The 23,289-nt window shown below is 33.0% G+C and overlaps 3 protein-coding genes and 1 pseudogene across 3 annotated transcripts; 1 reads left to right on the top strand and 3 right to left on the bottom strand.

Moving 5' to 3' along the window:
- Window positions 1-702: 702 nt before the first annotated feature.
- LOC9299526 (protein MALE DISCOVERER 1) lies at window positions 703-4,533 on the bottom strand. The gene is made up of 14 exons (XM_021015971.1): window positions 4,408-4,533; window positions 3,861-4,192; window positions 3,634-3,769; window positions 3,485-3,556; window positions 3,252-3,395; window positions 3,018-3,167; window positions 2,844-2,924; window positions 2,698-2,747; window positions 2,182-2,610; window positions 1,910-2,100; window positions 1,692-1,824; window positions 1,443-1,597; window positions 1,117-1,308; window positions 703-1,044 (listed from the first exon to the last, which is right to left on the bottom strand). The coding sequence occupies exons 2-14, from the start codon at window positions 3,958-3,960 to the stop codon at window positions 787-789; spliced, it is 2,091 nt and encodes a 696-aa protein (XP_020871630.1). The 5' UTR covers window positions 3,961-4,192; window positions 4,408-4,533; the 3' UTR covers window positions 703-786.
- A 1,331-nt stretch (window positions 4,534-5,864) lies between these two features.
- On the bottom strand, window positions 5,865-7,858 carry LOC9299525. Its single transcript, XM_021015972.1, has 2 exons — window positions 6,243-7,858; window positions 5,865-6,122 (listed from the first exon to the last, which is right to left on the bottom strand). The coding sequence occupies exons 1-2, from the start codon at window positions 7,542-7,544 to the stop codon at window positions 6,081-6,083; spliced, it is 1,344 nt and encodes a 447-aa protein (XP_020871631.1). The 5' UTR covers window positions 7,545-7,858; the 3' UTR covers window positions 5,865-6,080.
- A 700-nt stretch (window positions 7,859-8,558) lies between these two features.
- LOC110225832 lies at window positions 8,559-9,853 on the top strand (annotated as a pseudogene).
- Window positions 9,854-16,439: 6,586 nt separating this feature from the next.
- On the bottom strand, window positions 16,440-17,581 carry LOC9299524 (abscisic acid receptor PYL11). The gene has a single exon (XM_002863402.2). The coding sequence runs from the start codon at window positions 17,415-17,417 to the stop codon at window positions 16,929-16,931; it is 489 nt and encodes a 162-aa protein (XP_002863448.1). The 5' UTR covers window positions 17,418-17,581; the 3' UTR covers window positions 16,440-16,928.
- Window positions 17,582-23,289: the final 5,708 nt, after the last annotated feature.

The following is a 23,289-nucleotide window of genomic DNA, read 5'->3' as shown; positions in this document are numbered from 1 at the left end:
TGACGGGATTGGATCGATATTAATACAAGATGATATACTACGGGTGAAATCCTAGAATTAACAATCAAAATATAATTATACAATCTGAAACACTAAACAAAATAAATAATATTAACAAAACAAATACAACTTAAAATTTCAAAATTTTAGTTATAAAATATCGTTTGTGGTGTACTATACATTTAAATCAAACAAAACAATAGCATATATTTATAGATCATCCTAAAAAAAATTTTTGTTTTAAAAAAATATAGGCCCGCGGTGTACGGCGTATCAATATATACATTTAAATTAACAAAAAAATTCATATATGTCAAATAAAATATTTAAATTAATAATTTAAAAAACATCAAATAATATTTAGGTCCGCGGTGTACCGCGGGTTAACATCTAGTTATTACTAACAAAAGAATTTCATTTGCTGTAAAAGACACAATTGAAAATATCATAGAATGTGTTAAAAATCTAGAAAAGAAGCCTAAGTTAATAGTTACAAACAACTTTTCACCACAAAATACGTACAATATATACGTAATAGGTATATGTATGATAGTATACAACAATTATACAAACACATCGTTATATTATCTGGATTCCAAATACACTATCAAAACCAACCAACAAAACAAATTTAATAGAAAGAATATTAAAAAAAAAAAAAAAAACTTTTTTAACATACGACGTTTATGGTAAATAGACAGAGAGAAAGAGCGTGAGAACCTCTGACACGTGTGACGACTCGAATAGAAAGAGAGAGGAGGAGAGAGAATCGTTCTTCTTCATGGGTTATGTAGCTTCAGAGGATAAGATCTCAAGCTCTGCCCACCAAAGAGGAGAGAGTCTTGGTGTTGCTTGTTCTTGAGATATGTTTATTACTTCTTTCAATTGTTCGATCACATCTTTCATTTTTGGTCTTTGGCTTTCGTCAAGTTTCAGACAGTGTCTTGCCACGTCACATATAGCTTCAAGTTCTTCTTCTTTAAACGTTGTTAGTGTAGGATCAATCATATCTCTCAAGTTATCATTCTCCAGATACTTTGATGCCTGTTAGAAACACAAGTAAAAGTGTTAAGTTTAAGAAATATTGAGATTTGATTTTCATGTTTTGAGTTTTACCCATTTTAGAATTGATCCTTCTTCTTCTGAATCTGAGAGCTTTCCAGAGATTATCTCAAGCATTAATACTCCAAAGCTATAGACATTAGTCTCTGGTTCAGGTGGTAATGGCAATAAAGATTGGTCTAAATCACCGCTCATCGGTTTTCTCTGTTTACTCCCGGTTTGTCCGCTGAAAGGAACCTCTCCGACCTACAAAATGTAAAACGTTTTCGTAATGGGTTTGATTAAGAATCAATAACAATATTACAACAGATTTCTTGTTAAGCAAGAAAGAAAGAAAGAACTACTGAAAAAGTTTTCTTGTTAACCAAGAAAGTAAGAACCTTTGCTGCGTAATCATCTGTTAAGTAGATTGCTGATGAGACAAGTTTAGTGTGTGAGATTGGCGGATTAAGCTCATGCATATATTGCAGACAATAAGCAGTTCCCATTATTATCCTCATCCTCGCGTTCCAATCAAGATGTTCCATTTCCTTATCTGAACAAAGAAGACAAAGAACATTGGTTGGTGACAATAAAAGTAATAAGCCTAACATGATCTTGATTTGGAGACAGATTTTGATGTTTGTTACCGTGCAAATGTTCGAAAAGAGTTCCATTTGGAGCATATTCGAAAACCATCATCCTATTAAACGGTTCATCTTCTTCGCAATATCCAATTAGATTCACAAAGTTCTTATGGTTGACTCTTGACATTGTATCAATCTGCAAATTTAAGCTCTCCAAACATCAGTTAAGATTTTTGGTAAAAAGGTAAAAAAAAAAAAAAACCTCTGTTTATTTTAATTACCCTTCTGCGGTAAGTCATTTCCATAGCTCTTGTCCATTCTCTAGTTTCCAAAATCGCGGTTGAAGCAACCGCAATCTCAACGCCACTTGACAAAGTTCCTTTATAGACAGTGTAACCATCAAATGCTTCAATGATATTACTGAAATCTTCACAGGCTGTTTCTAGTTCAGACAGGTTTAGCTTAGGTACACCTGAAATTGAAATTTTTTTCTCACATTATGTTAAAACCGAAAACAGAGCAAAAATCAGTTTGTTATAACAATTTTTTTTACCAGTAACAAAAGCTTTCTGCAATTGTCCACTCAAACCAGTCTTCCATGGACCTATACTCTTCACAGCTCTTTTCCGGAAGAAGAATATAACCGCTACAATTATCAGCATCGCTATGAAAGCAGCAACACCAATAACAACATACAACCAAACGTCCTTAAACCCTTTCGATTTTTCTTCGAATTTCCTCGGTGGATCATTAGCGATGGTGTTGTTGGTAGGAGGAGAAGGAGAAGAAGGAGAGATCAATGGAGGTATTCTCTTCTTTGCATTAGTTAATGCGGGAAAAGACCCGCTGCTTCGAGGAAACACTCTGGTTACAATCTCAGGAGAAGGACTAGGCGCATCAGGCGCCGGCATAGCCGCTAAATTGCTTGTTTCCTCGAGTAACTCACGCCTTTTGAAGATACTAGTTTCGTTCCCTGAATAACCTGCAAAAAAAAGAAAGAAATATGATTGACACTTATGAGTTTTATGTGTTTCCAATTGCAGAGCTTTGAGTCATCTTTTAGCCTTACTTGGGTGATAATTCACGACATATTTCTCGCCGTGTGATTCCCTTCGGACCCTGAAGAGACATAAAACATAGAAAATCAGTAACACAGGAGGATTTTAAACATACAAATCAAACCAAAAGTATTGAGAGAGAAAAGAAAATGCTTTCATGTAATGTCTTGAAGTTGCTCTAATCCGCAATACGAATGCCTTTGCCTTGTTTCTTGTTAGTAAACTTCTCCTTGAAACACTGTCAAATAAATTCAAGTTAGATAGAAACACAAGCCAACTCAAAGCGAAGATTTCTCCATCTTAACAAGAAAAGGACTAAAACTTTTATTACCAGTATCCAAGTTTTCTATTTACACAGTCAAGGACATCAGCGGAAACCGAAGACAGCTCCCGGTTCTTGTTCAACTGGACTTTATATAGCGATTGAAGTTTCAGGAACTTTATGGCCATAAAACCCGCAAATTTGTTACCAGAAAGCATCCTGAATCCACCAAAAAACAGAACATTTTGTATCAACACATTGTTTTGGATTAAATCAAAAGCACTACAAGCCTTTAAAACTCACAAGTTTTCTGGTGTCAACACTTTGTTTAGCTCGGGTGGAACTACTCCGCTTAACTTATTATCTCGCAAATCCAAGAACTCTAGCTTTGCGAAATTCGCAAATTCCTTTGGAATGTCACCAGAGAGTTTGTTCTTGGATAGTATTCTACAAAAAAATAAATAAACAAGAATTAGTTTTAGTTCTTCTTCTTCTTTCAAGAAACAGAGCAAAAATATCAGTTAAACAACACTTACAGCGATCTTAATTCACTCAATTGACTAAGCTCAGGAGCTAAAGTTCCTCCCAAAGAACAACCACTAAGATTCCTACAAAACAAAACCAATTCATTCGTTAGTTTTTGCAACAAGAATCATAAAGAAACAAAAAAAAAAACATTACTTACAGCATCTTCACTTTATTGTCGACACACGTAACACCAAACCAAGAACACAAATGATCATGATCAGAAACATTCCAATTTGCAAGAGTTCCATGAGGATCAGAATCAACTCTTTCCCGGAATTTCAACAATATGTATCCTACATTGAATCACAAACAACCATAACTAAAAACCCCCTATAAAAAAATGATCCAAAATAACACAATGATAGAGATTTAAACGTTGTATACCTTCGGATTCGAGGGATAACGAGGACCGAGATTGAAGGGTAATGATCAAGAACATAAAGCAAGAGAATTGGAACCCAATTGGATTCCATCGACAACCCATTTTAGGTATACACCAATGCTATACAAAATCGCCAGATTTTTTCCTAAATGAACGAATAAAATAAATAATACAAATTTCACAGAATCCTTGGTAGGAGAAGAACGACGAGGTTGATGATTGAACAATCAGGGTCTCTCATTGTTTCCAGTTTTGCAAAATCACAAAACCCTAAAAATGTTCATGTCCTAAAGAGTCAACAACTCGTACGTTAATTCTCTTCTTCTTGTTAATCCTGGAGAAAAAGAAAGCCAACAAGAAACAAACAAACAAATATCAAAACTCTAACAACAAATGTATAACAATAATTAAACAAGAAGAAAAAAAAAAAGAAAGAATAAGAATAACCCTCTTGAAGAAGCAATGTGAAGAAAAACATGGAACCCCACCCAAAAAATATTAATCTTTTTCCCCCAGAAAATGAAGAACATTACAAAATCAAATAATTACCTTAAAGAAGAAACTTCTTCACCAAGAATTGGGTATAGGGTTTGAGAAATGAAAAATTTTAAAAAAATTTCCCCAGAAAATAGAAAATGATTATTAAAAAAAACTTTAAAAAGGTATAATTTTGTTTAAAAGAAAAATATTGGATTTATATTTTCTGATTTGTTCTTGTTTTTGCAGGATGGTGATGATGAAGATGATGATCTCAGAGTTTTCTCTCTTCGACCATCTTTGGTCTCTCCAGGGCCAAAGGGTGGTGGGTTCTCTCTCCTTCCTCTCTCTTTCCTTTTTCTTTCTCTTCTCTCTCTCTTTCTCTTGTCGAATCTTTTTTTCCTATTTTTTAATTATTTTTTAACAATTTTTCCCCCACAAAACTGTCTCTGTTTTTTAATTTTTAAAAATTTCCTATCAATGAGTAAGACCCTATTAACTTCCTTTAGATTTTCCATAATTATAGAAATGTTTATATTCGCATAAATCAAAAATTAATTCATTTTTTTGGTCTTTTATTCCTGATCCGTTGTTAAATAACGTGAACATATACATATGGCGCGAAAGATTAGTCAAAAATTAATTATGATATAATTGAAATCCATTTTAAATTAGAGTTGACTTGGAAATACGTGCCAATATTGGACCGTTGGATATTACTTAGTGTGATGATCAACGGTCCAGTGTTTAGTGACGTGGCGAATATAATAAGCGATGTTACATGGAATTATTATTAGTTTTCGAGTCATGTGCTATAGACTATATAGTACATGTCACCCACTACTTTATATTTAAAATGTAATCAATTTTTAAATGTGTAGTCAACCTTAATTATTTTCTCCATACTTTTTTATTCATTTGTTTATTCAATTTTTTTTCAATACTGTTGTTATTAGTTGATGCTTCATCTATATGATTAGATTTTTATTTTAAATGAAAATTGTTGGCACTTGTTGGGCTTATTTAAGAATCATAACGAGGATATAATTTGATGTACTCTTAGTTGGGCCTAAATCATTCATAATCATATTAGATTTATCTGACATAGAAATTTGTTCAGTTTTTGGTTTTTTTTTTTTTTTTTTTTTAGTTTAGTTTAGGATTTTGGATGTAGAACTCAACTCAATAATTAGTTAGGATTTTTCTTGGCTTAGTTCAATTAGATCGGTTCCATGTACGGATTGGATGAATTTGAATCTTAATTTGTACTTTTAACTAGAAAATCATTCTCATACACCATGGACAAAAATCATAAAAGAAAAATGATGACCGAGAGATTTCAATAGCAAAAGATTTTAGGTGTTTTGGTAAAACACCAGTTGAATAAACCTAAGATTTTTTTTTAAATGTGTAAATAGTATAATCAATAACAATATATTTTTATAATTATATAAAATCTACTACCATGAAATTATTTAAAAGAAATTCATTCTAAATGGTTGAACGAATACAAATTTTCATACCAAATGTTTGGATGAATACGACGAGTTTGCATTCCAAATGTTTGGATCAATTGATGTTGATATTGGTGAAAATAATGTGGCTATTTCCAACCTAACCCGATCCGGTCCGACACGAAATTCGGATTTATCCGACATCATGATCTCATGGAGTACAATATTTTAACAAATTTTCTGTGCCAGAAAAAAAGGAAACTCGGTATGAAGTACAAACTATTCCGGTTTTCAGAATTTATGTTGACGAGTAGGATGAACAACAATAAGCCCCTGCACAATTGAACATAATCCAAAAAAAAACCCATCAAATTTATCGAAGCATATAAAAATACCAAAAAGAGACAAAGATTCTTAGGAAAATTCTTCTAACTAGGACTGATTAATAAATACCTCTGAGTAGCGAACATGATCATGGTGTGTATTCGATGTTTTCACAATCGTCTCCCAATGTATAGACTGAGATTCAGTCTTTTGCTCCATCTTCTTCTTGAAACGGGCGGCTTGACCGGAGACGACGACGGCAAATTGGCCGGAGAATACGGAGGAGGTGGTAGAGCTTCTCGGAAGTGTCCGGCAAAGCCACGACTCTGAAGGAGTTTTAGGCAATGGAGGTTGAGAAACAGAGAGATTTTCTGACCTGTTTTTGTTTCTGTTGCTCCTTCTCTTTACTTCTTCCACAAGAAACCTAATTTCTTGTCTCTGATTCTGATCGGTTGTTCGTTGCAACCTCGAAGGATTTCGCTGGATCTTGAGTGTTTCGCCGGATTTCGGTAAAGAAATTTTGGAAATCTCTCTTGAAAGTCTTGGTGTTTCATAGATTTCTTGAGACTTACTCATAACCTTGTTTGTTTTCAAGATTCTCGGTGATGCTGATTTTGTTTTGTAAACAGAATCTAGCGATTTCGGGTTTATTATATTCCCCGATTTTACTCCAATATCCTGACATGTCTTGATCCGAGAAAGTAACGGATTAAGAACATCCACTGAGTTCTTGGAACAGAACCATGGCAAGAACCCTAACTGAGCTTTCTTGGAATCATTTGAGTAAACCGTTGCATCAATACCATCGACATGATTATGATCATCATCATCATCCTCATCATCTTCATCGTTGTTTAAATCTTGATTAATTGCCATAGAGACTCTCTGTAGAGCAATGCTCTGTTTCTTCTTCTTCTCCTCTTTAAATCGAGAAGCTTCTTTCTTATTTTTCATGGCAATTGCTTCCGCGGCTGGTAAAAATCTAGACATGATGAGATCACGATATTCATAAACGACGTCATCTCTTGATACATCATTACTCGATCTGTCTCCATCTCTCTTCTTCTCGAACTCACTTACTCCACTTGAACTGCAATTAACAGAGAAACTTGCGGTTGAAGAAACCATTTCCAAAGCTTTGATTAGGTCTAATTCTTCGATTATTGTATCTTGATCCTTTGGCTTTCCAGGTGTTTGTTCCCATTTGAAAGGAACTGAAGATGGTTCCATTACATGGTCGAAACTCTGGTCTTGTAATAGTCGAATCAGAGTTTCATGTTCTGTTTCTTGACACGAATCTTTGAGTTTTCTCCTTCTCGTTGTCGTCGTCTTCTTCTTGGTGTTCTCTGATTCGTTTGGATCCTCTGGTTTAGTAGGAACTCGCCTCACGGATAAGAATGGAGCATCTAAATTTAGTTTCTTCTCCTCCATTGTTGCTTCTGATAAAAATCCTTTCAAGAACTCTCTTTAACAAAAAAAAGAAAAAACTTTAAAGAAAGTTCAAGAATCAAGAATGTGTAAAATGAATAAATAAAATAGTGAAAAGGAATCTAAAGAGTTAGTGATGTTTTCTGCTCTGCTATCAGAGATATAACACCATTTGTTAGAAAACAAAAAAAGATTTAAAGAAATTATATGGGCCTATAGGGAGGACTGAAAAATGAATGTTAGGGGACTAAAGAGTCAGTCAATAAATAAAAGTGTCTCTATGGTAAATTTTAGAATGATCGCAGTAAAAAAAATCAATTACTATTGTTTTGATTTATAAAAAATGGTGGTATGAAAGAATTGATAGAGAGAAACGTTTTATTTTTGATTATTTCCCCTCAGATATTTCACCTTTCCCTTCTATTTAGGTTTCCTCTTTTCTGTTATTATCCTGCAGTAAATATCTACTTCTTAGTCAATTTCCTTAGGAGGTTAGTTTTAACTTTTTGGAAAAAACAGATTTTCATTTCCTTCCTCAGTAAGTAGTGGGTATCTCTATAATTATTACTTTTATTGGGGAGATTTCCTAGTTTTGTCTTTTTTGACTTTTTCATCTTTATCTTTGATTTCTTAGAATTTCCCTTTTTCTTTTTAATTTCTCTCTCGTAGAGCTTTCTTTTAGGTTTTACTTTCTCATCTCCTATATAATCTTCTTTTACTTTGTTACTTCTTCTTGTAACTTTTTTCTTTCTCACGTCCTTGCTTTTCTCACTTCAAAATGTCTGATGACTTATGGGATGATTTACAAGACATGGTTTTGGGTAGGGATGACCCAGAGCTTTTTGTTCCTCATGAGGCTTATGCTAGTGTTGTTGCTAGTAATCGTTTGAGCTTAATTGGAAGACCTTTGAATCCTACTGATCAGACGCTTCGTGGTGTTATTCAGACCTTACCTAGGGTTTGGGGAATGTCTGCTAGAGTCCATGGCCGTATCCTTGATGACAGAAGTGTGCAGTTTCGTTTTCAGTATGAGTTTGACTTGCTGTCTGTTTTGAGGAGGACTCCCTGTGTGTTTAATGATTGGTTTGTTGCCTTGCAAAGGTGGCAAGACTTTCCTAGACCTGACTTTCTGACTTTTATTGATCTCTGGGTTCAAGTAAGAGGTATTCCTCTTCCTTACCTCTCTGAGTTGACTGTAAGTTTCATTGCGGGCACTTTGGGGCCAGTAGTGGAGTTGGATTTCAATGAACAAACTTCGACCTTTGTTGGCTTTATCCGTGTTAAGCTCAGGATTGTATTCACTGATCGTCTCAGGTTCTTTAGACGTGTCAGGTTTGAATCAAGAGAAAATGCTATGATAGGTTTTGAGTATGAAAGGTTGAGAAGAATTTGCACTAACTGTTGCCGCATCAATCATCAGACTGACAACTGTCCTTTCTTAGCTGCTCCTGTGGCTCACCATGAGGAGGAGGAAATACTTGAAGTTCCACGTTGGGAGGAAGGTAATGGATCCAACAACAGCATTGATCAAGCTCCTTTGTCCAGTTCTGATAGTTCAGACATTTCCTCTTCTTCACCAATATCTCAGCCTCCTCTTCCTGCTGCACCTCCTTTCTTTGACAATGTTGCTGCTGTGGGCTCTCAACCTTCCAGTTCTGACTCATTCAGCTCCACCTCTACTCATCACTTCAAAGGTAAAGGAAAGGCTAAGTATGAGATTGGTGAATGCTCTAAGGGTAAGAAGGGTAAGCGGATTGATCTCTCTACTGAGAGAAACATCAGGGCCTGTAGAAAAGAACCGGGAGTTCGCTTTTACCCGGTGTCAGGTCCTACTCCATAGGTCTTCTTGAGGCCTGTTCTGACTTAAGAGTGTAATGTACCCTTATGCTCTTGCAGTCACTGCTTTTTGGGGTACGTCTTGCTTTCAGGTGTCGAGAACATAAGTCTCCTTTTACAGGCAGAATGAATGGCTTTGGTTGGATTACTTTTTGGTAGCCATTGCTCCTTAACTGGTTTTACTTTTTCATTGAGGCGATATGATGATACAGCTTAGTTGCCTCAAGTGACTTTTGGATACCTTCTGCTACTATGCATTTTATGGGTTGAAGATGGGGAACAAGAAGCAAGCATACTATAAGCATATGGTGGATTCAATTGGATCAGCTACAAGCCTGGAGCTTTATGTTTGATCTTTTTGCGAGTGTTATGATCTTGCTTTTACCAAGTTACCGCTTCTCTGTTTTTACTTAGTATTGGAATGTATTTGTTTTATATGGTTTTTATTTATAGTTTGTAGCTTCTACTTGTTGTTACTTACTCTTGCTTCTCCTCCTTGGATTCTCCATTGATGGATGATGCTGTTTAGACTGTGATATATATAATACCTTGATTAAAAAAAAAAAAGAATTGATGGAATGATAATTATATTTAAATTAAAAAATTTAAAGAAGAATAACAAAAAGAAAAATTAGATATCTTCAACTTCAAGATTTTGTTTGGAAAAAGATGACTTTCGAATTTCGATAGGATCAATTCAACTTTTGTTGTTGGACTGTTATATGGTTGTGATTCTCGTGAACAACTCCATTGATGAATATTAATCAATTACTAGTGTTAGTTTATGTTGATTGAAATTCTAAACATATTGGAAACTTTACACACCAAAAAAAAAAAAACATATTGGAAACTTTAACAAAAAAAAAAAAAACATATTGGAAATGACATTTCGTCTTATAGTAAACGACATTGTTGATATTCCATAACAAATCATACCAAAACAATATATGTATTCTTTGCCCAAAAAAAAAAAAAAACAATATATGTATTCCAAAACAAATAAGTTCTTATCATTAACGTAATTATCCGTGGCACGTGAATAGTGGTTTTGGTTAAGCTGTTATTCTAACTGTATGATTCTGACTGGTAACACTAGGTAAATGCGAAATGACGGAAAACTAAGAGAAAATTAATTTACAAAGTGGGATGAAATATGAATTCAAAACTTAAAAGTCGTATAACAAAATTATTTGTGCAATCCAAAAAAATTTGCGAAATAATAGAATATTAGACAAAAAAATTTTTAAAAAAAAAAAATATATATATATACTTAAAAAGTGAATAATTCTTTGTAAATGAACTTCAATATACCATAAATATTATTTGATATTATATACGGACGTATTGCGATTCAGACTGGCCTACGTGTCCCCACTAACAAGGCGATCGCTGTCTGCGTATGTTGTGCTGTTAGGCAGTTCACCAATATCTTGGAAGACAAAGAAGCAGGATACGTTGTCTCATTCCTCAGCCGAGGCGGAATACAGAGCCATGGCGGCAGCCTTGCGTGAGCTGAAATGGTTGAAGCGGTTATTGGCGGATCTTGGAGTAGAGCATGATGTTCCAATGGAGATGTTCTGTGATAGTAAATATGCCTTGCACATTGCGTCGAACCCGGTATTACATGAGCGGACAAAGCATATCGAAGCAGATTGCCATAGTGTGAGAGATGCGGTTCAAGATCGTCTTATTGCTACACAACACGTCAGAACAACGGAGCAGCTAACAGACATTATGACTAAGGCTTTGGGAAGCTCAAGCTTCAATTACTTGGTGTCCAAGTTGAGCATTCGTAACTTACACGCTCCAACTTGAGGAGGCGTGTTAAGGATGGTTCAGATAGTTCTAGAACATTCTAGAATATTCGATAAAGATCTCTTGTGTGTAGAATAAGTTGATGATAAATCCATATCTTGTTGAGATAAGGATTCGGGATACTTAGAGGATATTTGGTGTTATCTCTTCATGTGTATATAAAGATGTGTAACGATGATCAATAGAATACATAACTTTCCTCTAAACTCTCTCTGGTTTACAACCTTCCTATCCAAATAGACCCGAAACCCGAAAAAAAACCGATCGGATACTCCGTACCCGAATGCCTAGGCTTACTGTAGTCGTTATATATTGTAACTTGTAACTTATGGTCTATTTTAAAAGGAAATCATGAAAGTATATTGGCAAACAACAAAAACTCACCAAATACTTTTTGCTTTTCTAAAACAATTCCCAAAACGAAGCAAGGCGTACCTTCGTGTAATCAATAATGTGGACCTTAGATGCATCGAAACAAGGTGAAGAAGATAACAAATTATCAATATTGTCATTTATTATAATTTATTAAACACCAAACTCTTCAAAAGTGTCTGTAAATGTGCATTCAATTCACCAGCGGCAATTTTGTTTCTTATGTAGAAAAAAGGGCCAACGTTTTAATGGAGTGTTTAAAAAAAATCTAAAAAAGGAAAGAAAGTTATCACAAGTTTGTTTTCTAGATTACATCATATTTTTAACATTTATAAATTTACCAATAAATGATTTTATTTTCTTTGATTTTAACCAATAACGATTTACTTGACAACAATAAACAAAATTTGTATTTTTTTTTTTTGCAAATAATCGATATAATACTTAAATATGATATAAGGAGAATTTGTTTTACTACATGTAACATTGGTATAATTTCGAATCCACAATACCTACTCTCTCTATACCAAAATAAGAGAGGTTTTAGCATTTTTTTGTTTCAAAATAATTGACGTTTTTTAATTTAATACAAATTTTTAATTCAGTTTCTCCTTTAATTGTTGTTAGCTAATAACAAAATATTAGGGTTAAAGTAGAAAATGAATTAATAAATTATAATTAATAGTTTTTTCTTATAATAACTTCAACTAGGATCGGACCCGCGGTCCACCGCGGGAGAATATTGGTTTACATACGTTGCGTTTAATATTGTGTTTGTGTTTTTAGTAGAACGAATCGTATAGTATACTTATAAATATTCATAATGTAGAGAAAATATAAAATTATTTATAAATATACCCATTGTATTAATTATGATTTACAAAATAGAATTTTGTGTTTTAAAATTCTAAAATTAGACGATTCATAGGAATTAGAGCAGTCAAAATAGATCAAAAACCGCGGGTCGAGCCCACATCATCTCACTATGGGACAGATTTGAGAAAATATATTAAACCCGCAAATAAGCGGGCCACATGGATATATTCGCAGTGGGTCATAGGTTTAATCGGTTTTCATCCGCGGGTTGGCGGATCAGCCCGCATATTAGTATTTATTGATAAAATTATAATTTATTCAACATGTGGTAATTTAAACAAACTTTTAATAGTATTTTGATTTATTTATTTATTTTAGTAGTATTTTAAATTTTGGTTACTTTAAAATTATTTAAACAAAATCCATGGACAATCCCGCAAATCCGCATACATTCGCGGGACGGGTTTGTATTTCATATATGCTACCCGCGGGTCGTGCGGACCGACTAACTACAAGTCAAAATATTTTTTGTCTATCGCAAAATGGACTTAACGGGACAAATCAACTCGCTTTGACAGTTTTAATGGGAATATTATTTAGTCATACAACAAAATGAAGTTTGAACATAGTAATAATAGAATATGTATCTTATTTGTTAGATGAGAGATTGAAAGATGAAGTAATGATTAAAAATTAATTATTATTTTTCATGATTCACAAAATTTAATAAATACTTATCATCTTGTTGAATAATTCTAAAATCATATTCAAGAAATCTTTATAAACTGAAAATTAATCTTCTTTGGTAAGCTATAGGTATGAAAATATCATAATTTCGATTTAATCTAATTAAATTAAAATTAGTTACATGGATTTCATATCTATTTAATTTACACGACCAAAATAAAATATCTATTTAATTTACACGACCAAAATAAAAAATATCAATTTAATTTATAAAACAGATGGGTTATTTGTGATAAATTTTCTAGAAATCTTTAGAAGCAAGTAAAATATCTTTTAATTAATGATAATTGGCTAACATGAGCGAAATTAATGACAAAAACGTTGATTGTTATGGAATTAGTCCCAAAAATATATGAACAAATTTATTATACGTAATTAATGTATAATATTGTTTGGAATATGCTTTTATTATTAGTTACCATAAGTACAATAAGATTTTATTTGATTTCCATAAATATTTGATTTTATTTCGATTTTTCATTATTAATTCGAATTTATATTCCAAAAAAATTTCAAAGATCCGATTTCAGAATTTTGGGTCAATTTTCTGATTTTAACCCGACCCATTTTCATTTGTACTTCTCTTTTAATAGTATATAGATTCATTTTCTCCTATAAATAATTTTAATAACAATATATTAGCAAATAAAAGGTGAATAAGCATAAAATCCACATAGGATTTATTGAATTTACATTGGAAAATATAAAATCACATGTAGAAAATATTTCATATAGAGAGGAAGTTGCATATATGGTGTTTTGGTATAAAAGAAAAAGTTGATCAAAGAAAATATTTCATTGAGTATGTTTGTAGATGGATTATAATTTGTTAACATCTTTAATAATTTATGGGAGACTCACAAAAATGTTTCTTTTTCAATACCCCTTTTCAAAAATGCCTCTTTTGACTGTCCATTTTTTAAAATACCTCTTTTCAAAAATACCCCTTTTGGCTGTCCATTTTTAAAAATACCCTTTTTTATGTACAAAATGACTAAATTACCCTTCTTTTAATAAAAGATATCACAAATATATAAGGAAATATAACAAAATTAGATCCACAAAATACAAAATATTTTTTGGCGGGAAAAGTGATCCCATAATTTTCCCGCCAAAACACTTGTAAACCTTTAAAATACCATGTAAAATGTTGCAGTAAAATTTTTTCCCGCCAAAAAATTTTCCCGCCAAAAAATTTTATTTGCGGAAAAAGTGATTCCGCAATTTTTTTGGCGTTAAATTTTTGGTGGGAAAAATTTACAAGGTATTTTAAAGGTTATTTACAAGATATTTATAAAGTTTTACAATGTATTTTAAAAGGTTTTACAACGTATTTATAAGGTATTTATAAGATATTATAAGATTTTACAAGCTATTTTATAAGGTTTTACAAGTTATAAGATTTTACAAGTTTTTTATAAGGTTTTACAAGTTATAAATACCTTATAAAACCTTATAAGTACCTTGTAAAACCTTTTAAAATACATTGTAAAACCTTACAAAACACTTGTAAATACTCCGTTAAACCTTTAAAACACCTTGTAAATTTTTTCCGCCAAAAAAAATTTGCCAAAAAAATTGCAGAATCACTTTTTCCGCAAAAAATTTTTTTTGGCGGGAAAAATTTTTACGTGAAAATTTTACAAGGTATTTTAAAGGTTTTTACAAGTGTTTTGGCGGGAAAATTGCGGGATCACTTTTCCCGCCAAAAAATATTTTATATTTTGTAGACCTAATTTTGTTTCAAATAAGGGTAAAATGGTCATTAAAAATTAAAAGAGGGCAAACTTAAAAATGGACTCTCAAAGGGGGCATTTTTGAAAAGGGGTATTGAAAAAGGGACATTTTTAATAATTTCTCATAATTTATTAACATGTTTAATGATAATAAATAATATATCACACATTTATACGATGAAATAGAAGTTCCATAAATTTGATAACTTTTATTGTTGCTAGGAAAATTTTCTATTAAAATGTTAAAATTGAAGGAAAAAAAACACAAAGGTGTTCGAGGAAGTTTTTTTTTATCATCCCAGCAATAAAATGGAAATAATGGAACGAAAAATAAACCAGATTAACAACCAAATAACCTTCGAATCTATGTCCGTCCAAAAGTAATTTTACACTAAAAATAAAGACCTTTGTTGTTTTAATAAATAGTAAAGTAATATATTTTTTTTTTGGGCAATTGACAAAAATAGCCCATAGAAAAGTTTTTTTTTCCAAAATTAGCACAATATTTCTAAAATTCCATAAATAGCACCCTAAACTTTAATTAAAATAGAAAATAAAAGCAAACATTAACCTAATATTAAATTGAATCAAATTTTTTTAAAATGGTGGATATATATACCCTAAATTGGGAATAGGAAACCCAACTATAATACCACAAACTAATATTAAGATAAATCAAAATATCTTTTAAGTGATGAATATATATACCCTACATTAGAAATAAGGAACCCAAACATAATAACACAAATTCAATATTAAATGGTGGAGATATTAGAAATAGAGGACCCATATATAATATTTAGAATTTATTTTGGTTGAATAGTTTTTATATAAAATTTGTGGTATTATTGAAAAAAAAATAAACTAGTGATAATACTATTGAAACAAAAACTTAATAGTGAGTGTACTAATGCTATTTTTGGAAGCTTATTGAATATATGTTATAATTGTCCATAAAACTTTTTTTAGTGCTATTTTGGGGAATTTCTCTTTTTATATAACTGTGGAATTTGGATCATAACCTTCTAATCTATGTATGCATGAAGGATATCTTTACAATTTTTTTAGAATATAACCATTTCTATATTCGAAGTCATGATCTTTTTATTAATGTTTTTGTTATCTTTTATCAATAAATAATTTATTTACATATTATATGTATATATATATATATTTTTTTTTTGAAAATTAATTAACTACTTAAAAACTTTGGAGGCTTGGACCAAAAAAAAACCACCGACTCTACATTTAATGTACAAGACTTTCAAATTTTGAGCATGTTTCATTAACCTGAAAACAAAAACAATACCCTAAATTTGCGGAGGTGAAAAGTGTAGAACTTTGAACTCTCAAAGTGTTTAAGGATCGGACAACACAGATTTTATTCTGTTTTGTCTTCTCTTCCTCTGTTTTGGTTGGACACTCAATGTGTTTATGTGTTAATCTTTATTAGATAGTGAAAGCAATATTTATAAGTTTACAAGACACACTTTGGACAATTGGACTAAGAGTTGCATCTCTAACAGATGCCTCAATGTGGAGACACAACCATTCAACAATAACTACTTAGCGGTTACTTATATCATTCATATCTTATGAGTGATACAAATGATTTACATGTTAATACTATACTACTCTTAATAAAACAAACATGAAGACTTGATCACTTCCAACAAAAAGGACAGGGTAGAACTAGTGATTGTCTTTCACATGACAACTACTTTTAGATATCGTGGAAGATCCATTGCCTATCATTCAAAAGCTCTGAGCCCACCAAAGAATCTATTTCTAGATTTCTACCACTTCAAAATTACATATACTATAACATTACTTTTATTTCCTTTTATTTTAGTTTTTAAAATATTACAAAAGTTTGAGTGCAACAGAATAAAAAAGTGAAATAAAAGAACAAACGTAACATACTAAGGACATACTAATTAAGTTACTAACAAATACACCATATATCTAGTATTATACATATATTTACTTATTTCCCCTCGAACATGACTATTGCTAGTTGCTATCCTGATTTTAATTCTTAAAAACTAACACTAGAATCTAAAAATTACAACTTTAGATGAGCCACCATCTTCTCCGAGAGCTTAGCCAATGACTTAAGATTAAACCCAACGATATTATCAGCAAAAGACGTCGTTTCCTCCTCACTATTTCCTTCTGGCACATCCACCACATAACTCTCCACCACCACCGTCTTCTCCTCCTCATCCGCCGCCACAAACGCCATCGTTTTCGACCGGTAATTAACCAAACGATGATCACCACCTATAATGCTAATCACCATCATATGAGACTCATCGTCAAGTTCATCTAACCTCTCTTGGCTGAACTCGGCCGGAAGACCGGAAACCACCGTCACTTCACGGACGGAGCCTGTTCCTCCATCGCCGAAGCTTAGATTGCACGTTTTCACGAATTGTTTGTAGGCTTGAGGGTTATCAAAACGACGGAGTATCGACCAAACTATGGATAGTGGAGCATCTATAGTTTGTGCTAGTGTGGAACCGCACTTATGATATTCTTGAGAAGTATCCATTTGTGTTTGATGGTATTTTGACGAGATTGTCCGTTTATTGACCGTTGTTTGTATGATAATATCTTCAAATCTTTATGAAGCTTCCATGCATTAGTGTTTATATGAGAAATATCTAGAACAAGGCCGACTAAAAATAATAATATGAGTTGTCATTTTTGGTGTTTTCTGCAAATTATAAATGTAATATCAAGTAAAAAGAAACTTTGTTGATTTGTAATTTTGTATAACATAAGATGATAAAAAGAAATTCAAAGTAGATTGTAATACATATATATATATATATATATATATATATATATATATATATATATATATATTTAAAAGAGTGCATTGTAATATGCAGTCATGCAGATAAAACCAAAAAAAAATACTTTAAAAGAAAGACTGATTAATCAGTGTAGGATGTGTAGCATATGATGACTATATATATATAGATATATATTTGTCCATAAAATATATAACACTAAATTATAAACTTAAAAATGAAAATTTGTTTTGTAACGTCATTGTAATGAAGAATGTATCTCGGTTAAATTTGGAGGGTTATGACATATGGAATGTGAAAAACTAGTGGCATACAATGGATCCACGTTTTCGATTTCGTTCATACGAACCACACTTATTTATCACACATTTATATTGTTATAAAAAGTTGACAAAAAAAAAAAAAAAAAAGAGATGAGAGGCAGGACATTTAAAACGGCAAGTTGAGAACAGGCTTAATGAGCCTACAATATAACGATCCATTTGAAGCCCAAAACAGCATCACTTTTTTTTCAGAAGGTAAAGATAATTTAACCGGAAACCGATAAAAATGGTTAAAGAATCTCAGAATCGCAATCTCATATTTTCAAATCTCTTACATTTTAATTTGAATCTAAAACAAAAATAGACACATAATAAAATAAAATGAAACAGATTAAAAAACGTTTACGAGTTCACTCGATCAATATAATTAGAGATGAAACGAATTTCGGTAAGACTTTTGCATGCAATCTATATAGCATGTGTAAGTAGGATAATTGAACAATCATAATTTTGTTTAAGAAAATCATTAAATTAAATATGTATATAAAGTGAGGTTTAATTTTTTTAAAAATTTTGTTTACCAACTATCGTCAATAAATTTTTAAATATTACCTACAATTACAAATAGTTTGAAATGGCCCTTCAATCTACTAGAATATAATGAGTTCCTTCTTTTTTAAAAAAGTGTAAACAATTGAGCTACAACCAAATAGTATAACATGTTATAAACCATATGGATGGACTCCATAACTGGCCCATGGCCCATTAGGGTTTTACCTTATTCTATGTATCCTGCTATTATCATTGTATATATATCCCTTATTCTATTAATGAGATGACACAGTTCACAACACGTTATCAGCACGATAGCCACTTACCTAAAAATTAAAAAATCCCGAAACCCTAAATCTCTCTCACAAAAACCAAAACCAAAACCCTAGCTGTCTCTGCAAACAAAATTTTAAACTCTATCGAGATAAGTTTTCTGTTCATATTTGTTTCTGCACGAATTTTGCACGGATTATATGTTATCAATTTTGTCTGTATTTCTGCACGAATTTTGCACAGATGATCTATTGTCAATTCTGTCTGTAGTTTTGCACAAATTTTGCACGGATTATATGTTATCAATTTTATCTGTATTTCTGCACGAATTTTGCACAGATTATCTGTTGTCAATTCTGTCTGTAGATTTGCACAAATTTTGCACGGATTATTTATTATCAATCCTGTCTATATTTTTGTACGATTTATGCACGGATTATATGTTATTGATTCTGAACTGTTTTATGCAGTATATTACAGAAACCCTATTTTTTTTCTTTTTACTAATGTAATAGCCATGTTTCTATGAGCAAAATTTTGAGTTTCTCAGGAATCAGGATTATATATATTGAGATTTTGTAGGAGGTCCCAACCAGCTAAGAGACATAACTGTTTCCAATCTCCGTATCAGATCTCGGGTCTCTGTTTCAGTTCTCCAATTAAGATAAGTGCTATTTATTTATTATGCTTTATATACATGATCCAATTAAAGTTTGATAAGATAAAATTTGCATGAAAATTGGCAGATGTGATTTGATTTATGATTGGAGAATTAATTGAGAAGTTAGTGAATGGAAAGATGTTTAATGGCATGATAGATTGAATGTTTTAATATAAACCCTAGGTTAAACCGAAAGTAAACCGAAACCCTAAATCCTAGGTTAAACCGGTTTAATAAACCCTAAGTCACGGTTTAAGATCAAGCTTCCTATAAATGGAAAGTTTCCAGAAATAGAAAGTTCCATATAAAGAAAGTTTACAGAAATAGAAAGTTTCGTAAAATAGCAAGTTTCCCAAAATAAAAGGTTTCCTAAAATAGCAAGTTTCCCAAAATGGAAAGTTACCAAAATAGGAAACCCCTTCATAAGGAAATATTCCAAAACCCTAAAGTACATAATTGTTTAGAATTTCTTTCTAGATGAGAAATAGAAATTTTCTATAAAAGGAAAGTTCCATATAAGGAAAGTTTCCATAAATAGAAAGTTTCATACATAAAACCGAAATCCTAGCAAAAACCCTAGTACTATAAATCGCGGATGCTAAAACCCTAAAACTTAACCGCGAAATCCTAATATCCTAATCTAGTATGATCCGATTGTTTGGTTGTTGCATACTAGATCAATCTTCTAGGGTTGATTTCATCCATATAATTGCCATGATACTTATCCATATATATATATAACATGATTGTTTAGAAAACACTTGCTGAAGACAAGCATGGCTCGGTCTCAAATACCGCATGACTTGGTCTAACCGATTACATGAGTTCTCATTTAACTCTATATATTATAGACAGTGTTCAAGAAAGCGCTAGGCGCTAAGCGGGTGGTGACCCAGTGCCTAGCGCCTAGAACGTCTAAACGGGGCCTAGGCGATTTTTTAGGCGGTTTAGACGTTTATAACATAAAATATTATAAATATGATATTATATATATAAGTTATATAAAATGTCTATATAAAACTAAAAATTATGAAATTATAAACAAAACTAGATAAAACATTTATTTATATTTATATTAAACAATATATAAATATGTATAACTATATATATAAATAAAACTCTAATTAAAATTGAAAAAAATACATTAAACAAGATCTATGTAACTTTAGGCGGTCAAGACGGTTATCTAGGCGTCGCATGAGAGCCTAGCGCCTAGTCGGGGCCTAGGCGACCGCCTAGACCGCTTTTTAGAACACTGATTATAGATATCAGAAATCAACTATTATGAATACACGGCACTCAATGCCTCTGGTGACAATTATTTAAAATGGGCTTTGGACACTAAGATTGTCCTAAAGGAAAAAGGGCTTGGTGAATCTATTATGGAAGGAAACAATGTCACTAGAAGAGAAAGATATAAGGCGATTACTAACATACGCCATCACCTCAATGAGAGTCTCAAAATCAGTACCTCACTATTAAGAATCCTCTGGACCTCAGGACAGAGTTGAAAAAAAAAACACGGTGCTATTACCCAAAAGCCCGATTCGATCGAAAGAATCTCAGATTCCAAGAATTCAAATCCATGAATGAGTATAACTCAGCACTATTTAAAATAGTGTCAATACTGAGATTCCGTGGTGAGGAAATTACTGAGAATGACTTGCTAAAGAAAGCATTCTCGACCTTTCACACAAACAATATATTGCCTCAGCAACAATATCGTGAAGAAAAAAAAAAAAAAAGGTTTTTACCACATATGCAAGTCTAAACTCTTGTTTTGCTACTTGCTGAGCAAAACAATGAGTTATGAATAGTGAAATGAGACCTCCTGGTCCTACCCCATTATCAGAAGCCCATTGGGCTGAAGAGCCTAAAGAGCCTAAAGAGACTAAAGAGTCTAACCACGTCCAAAGAGATAAGTATCATGGCAATTATAATTTATATGATCAAGGAAACCATTCATATGGTTAAGGCCGCCGACCCGACTTTGGTCGTAATCGAGTTAGAGGTCGTGGTATACCCAAACCACAACACTCAAATAAACTTGTTTGCCACTGATGAGGAATGGGGAAACCATTGGACTAAGACGTGCATGACTCCTAAGCATCTCATTGATCTCTATCAAGAGAGTTTGAAAAGAATCTAGAAGCTCATTTCATCACAATGGTGAAGAAGATTTCGACCATGAGATAGATGACTATGAGACTTCGGAATGCCAACAAAATATCCAAAGACATGGTTGATTAGCCAAATTGCGGGTATAGCTAAATTTAGTGAAGGCTAAGGGCAGGCCCATGGCAGGCCCATATTCCCAAGGGCACGCATCCTCAGATGCTTCATATTCACCCAGCTCAAAGGGGCCTTGTTGAGTTTCAAAGAAAAGTGTTTGAATGGTTTCCACATTGAAACTAAGGGTGAAGGGAACAAAGGATTCCCATATATTACTAAGAGCACCCAAGACCATGAGAAGGTCTTAGAGACTATACCCGCGTCATAGACCTTTACTATGCCAAGGTCAATATGATAGAGGCTAATACAGTAAACAAAAGGGTTTACTGAGAAATTCACTAATGGCATGACCGGCTTGGCCAGCCTGGTTCTAACATGATGCGTAAAGCTGATATTAAAATCAAAAGGGCACACTCCTTAAGGACCTCACGTGTGCAGCATGTACACAAGGGAAACCCATACTAAGGTCATCACCAGTCAAAGCAACTAGAAACTTGGTGTTTGCTAGATTGCTGGCCCAGACCATAAGTCTGTGAGCCCACATACTTAAGACTATATGTCTAGATAATGCTGGTAAATTATGTCTCAAGCGTTTTATGGCTACAATATGTCCATGAGGGGGAGAGTAGTATACCCCGTGGCACATGTCCATACTTGAACTGACAGTAGCTTCTTGGGGACACACAATATTACATGCAACAAGAGCTTATACGCATCAGGCCATTCTAGTGAGCATAGATATTCCCCATCCCAATTGCTAACGGGTCATGAGCCAGACGTTTCCCATCTTAAGACATTTGGGTGTTCAGTCTATGTACCCATTGCACCACCACAGAGAGCAAATGATGGGACCTCAAAAGGGGATGGGAATATACGTTAACAATGATTCTCCCACCATCATTAAGTATCTCGAGCCAAAGGCCAGATTCAAGGATTGTCATCTCAATGAATCCGTTTTCCCAACACTGGGTGGAGAGACTAACAAGCTGGTCAAAGAACTTACATGGAATCAAACATCCTTCACATGGCAAGATCCTCGGACTCCATCAGAGATCCAAAAGACTATATATCTGCAAAAGCTAGCTAAAACAGTTGCCAAGATTCCTATAATGACCCAAAGAGAGTAACAAAATCGTACATACCAGCTTGTAATGCACCAGTACGTATTGATGTTCACAAGGAACACAATCAAGTTGCTACAGAGGCTACAACACGTAAGAAATGTGGTAGACCCAAAAGGTTCCAAAGACAAGAACCCTCGGAAATCAAAGAAAGGTGCAAGGGAAACCGAGAAGGTTCAAGAAACCATAGACATGGCCGGCTAATAGACATAACCCTAAGGTACCAATCAATGAGGTTTGGGACGCCAAACCTCAAGGTCCTGAAGGTGTAAAGAGATCTCTATAAACTATATCATGTCTAGAATACAATGGAACCGAAAAGATGTCGACATCAATGATAAAATATTTGCGTACAAGGTAGCAACTGAAATGAATGAGGATCAGGAGCCCACGTCTATACTAGAGTGCACTCAAAGACCTGATTGATTAAAATGGTACAAGACCATAAAACGTGGAGCTAAGAATCATTAAGAAGAAGAATGTGTTTGGTCCAATACAAAGGACA

The sequence above is a fragment of the Arabidopsis lyrata genome (assembly GCF_000004255.2).
Source record: "Arabidopsis lyrata subsp. lyrata unplaced genomic scaffold ARALYscaffold_8, whole genome shotgun sequence".
In the NCBI taxonomy this organism is placed as follows: domain Eukaryota; kingdom Viridiplantae; phylum Streptophyta; class Magnoliopsida; order Brassicales; family Brassicaceae; genus Arabidopsis; species Arabidopsis lyrata.
This window is presented reverse-complemented; position numbering and strand designations above follow the sequence as displayed.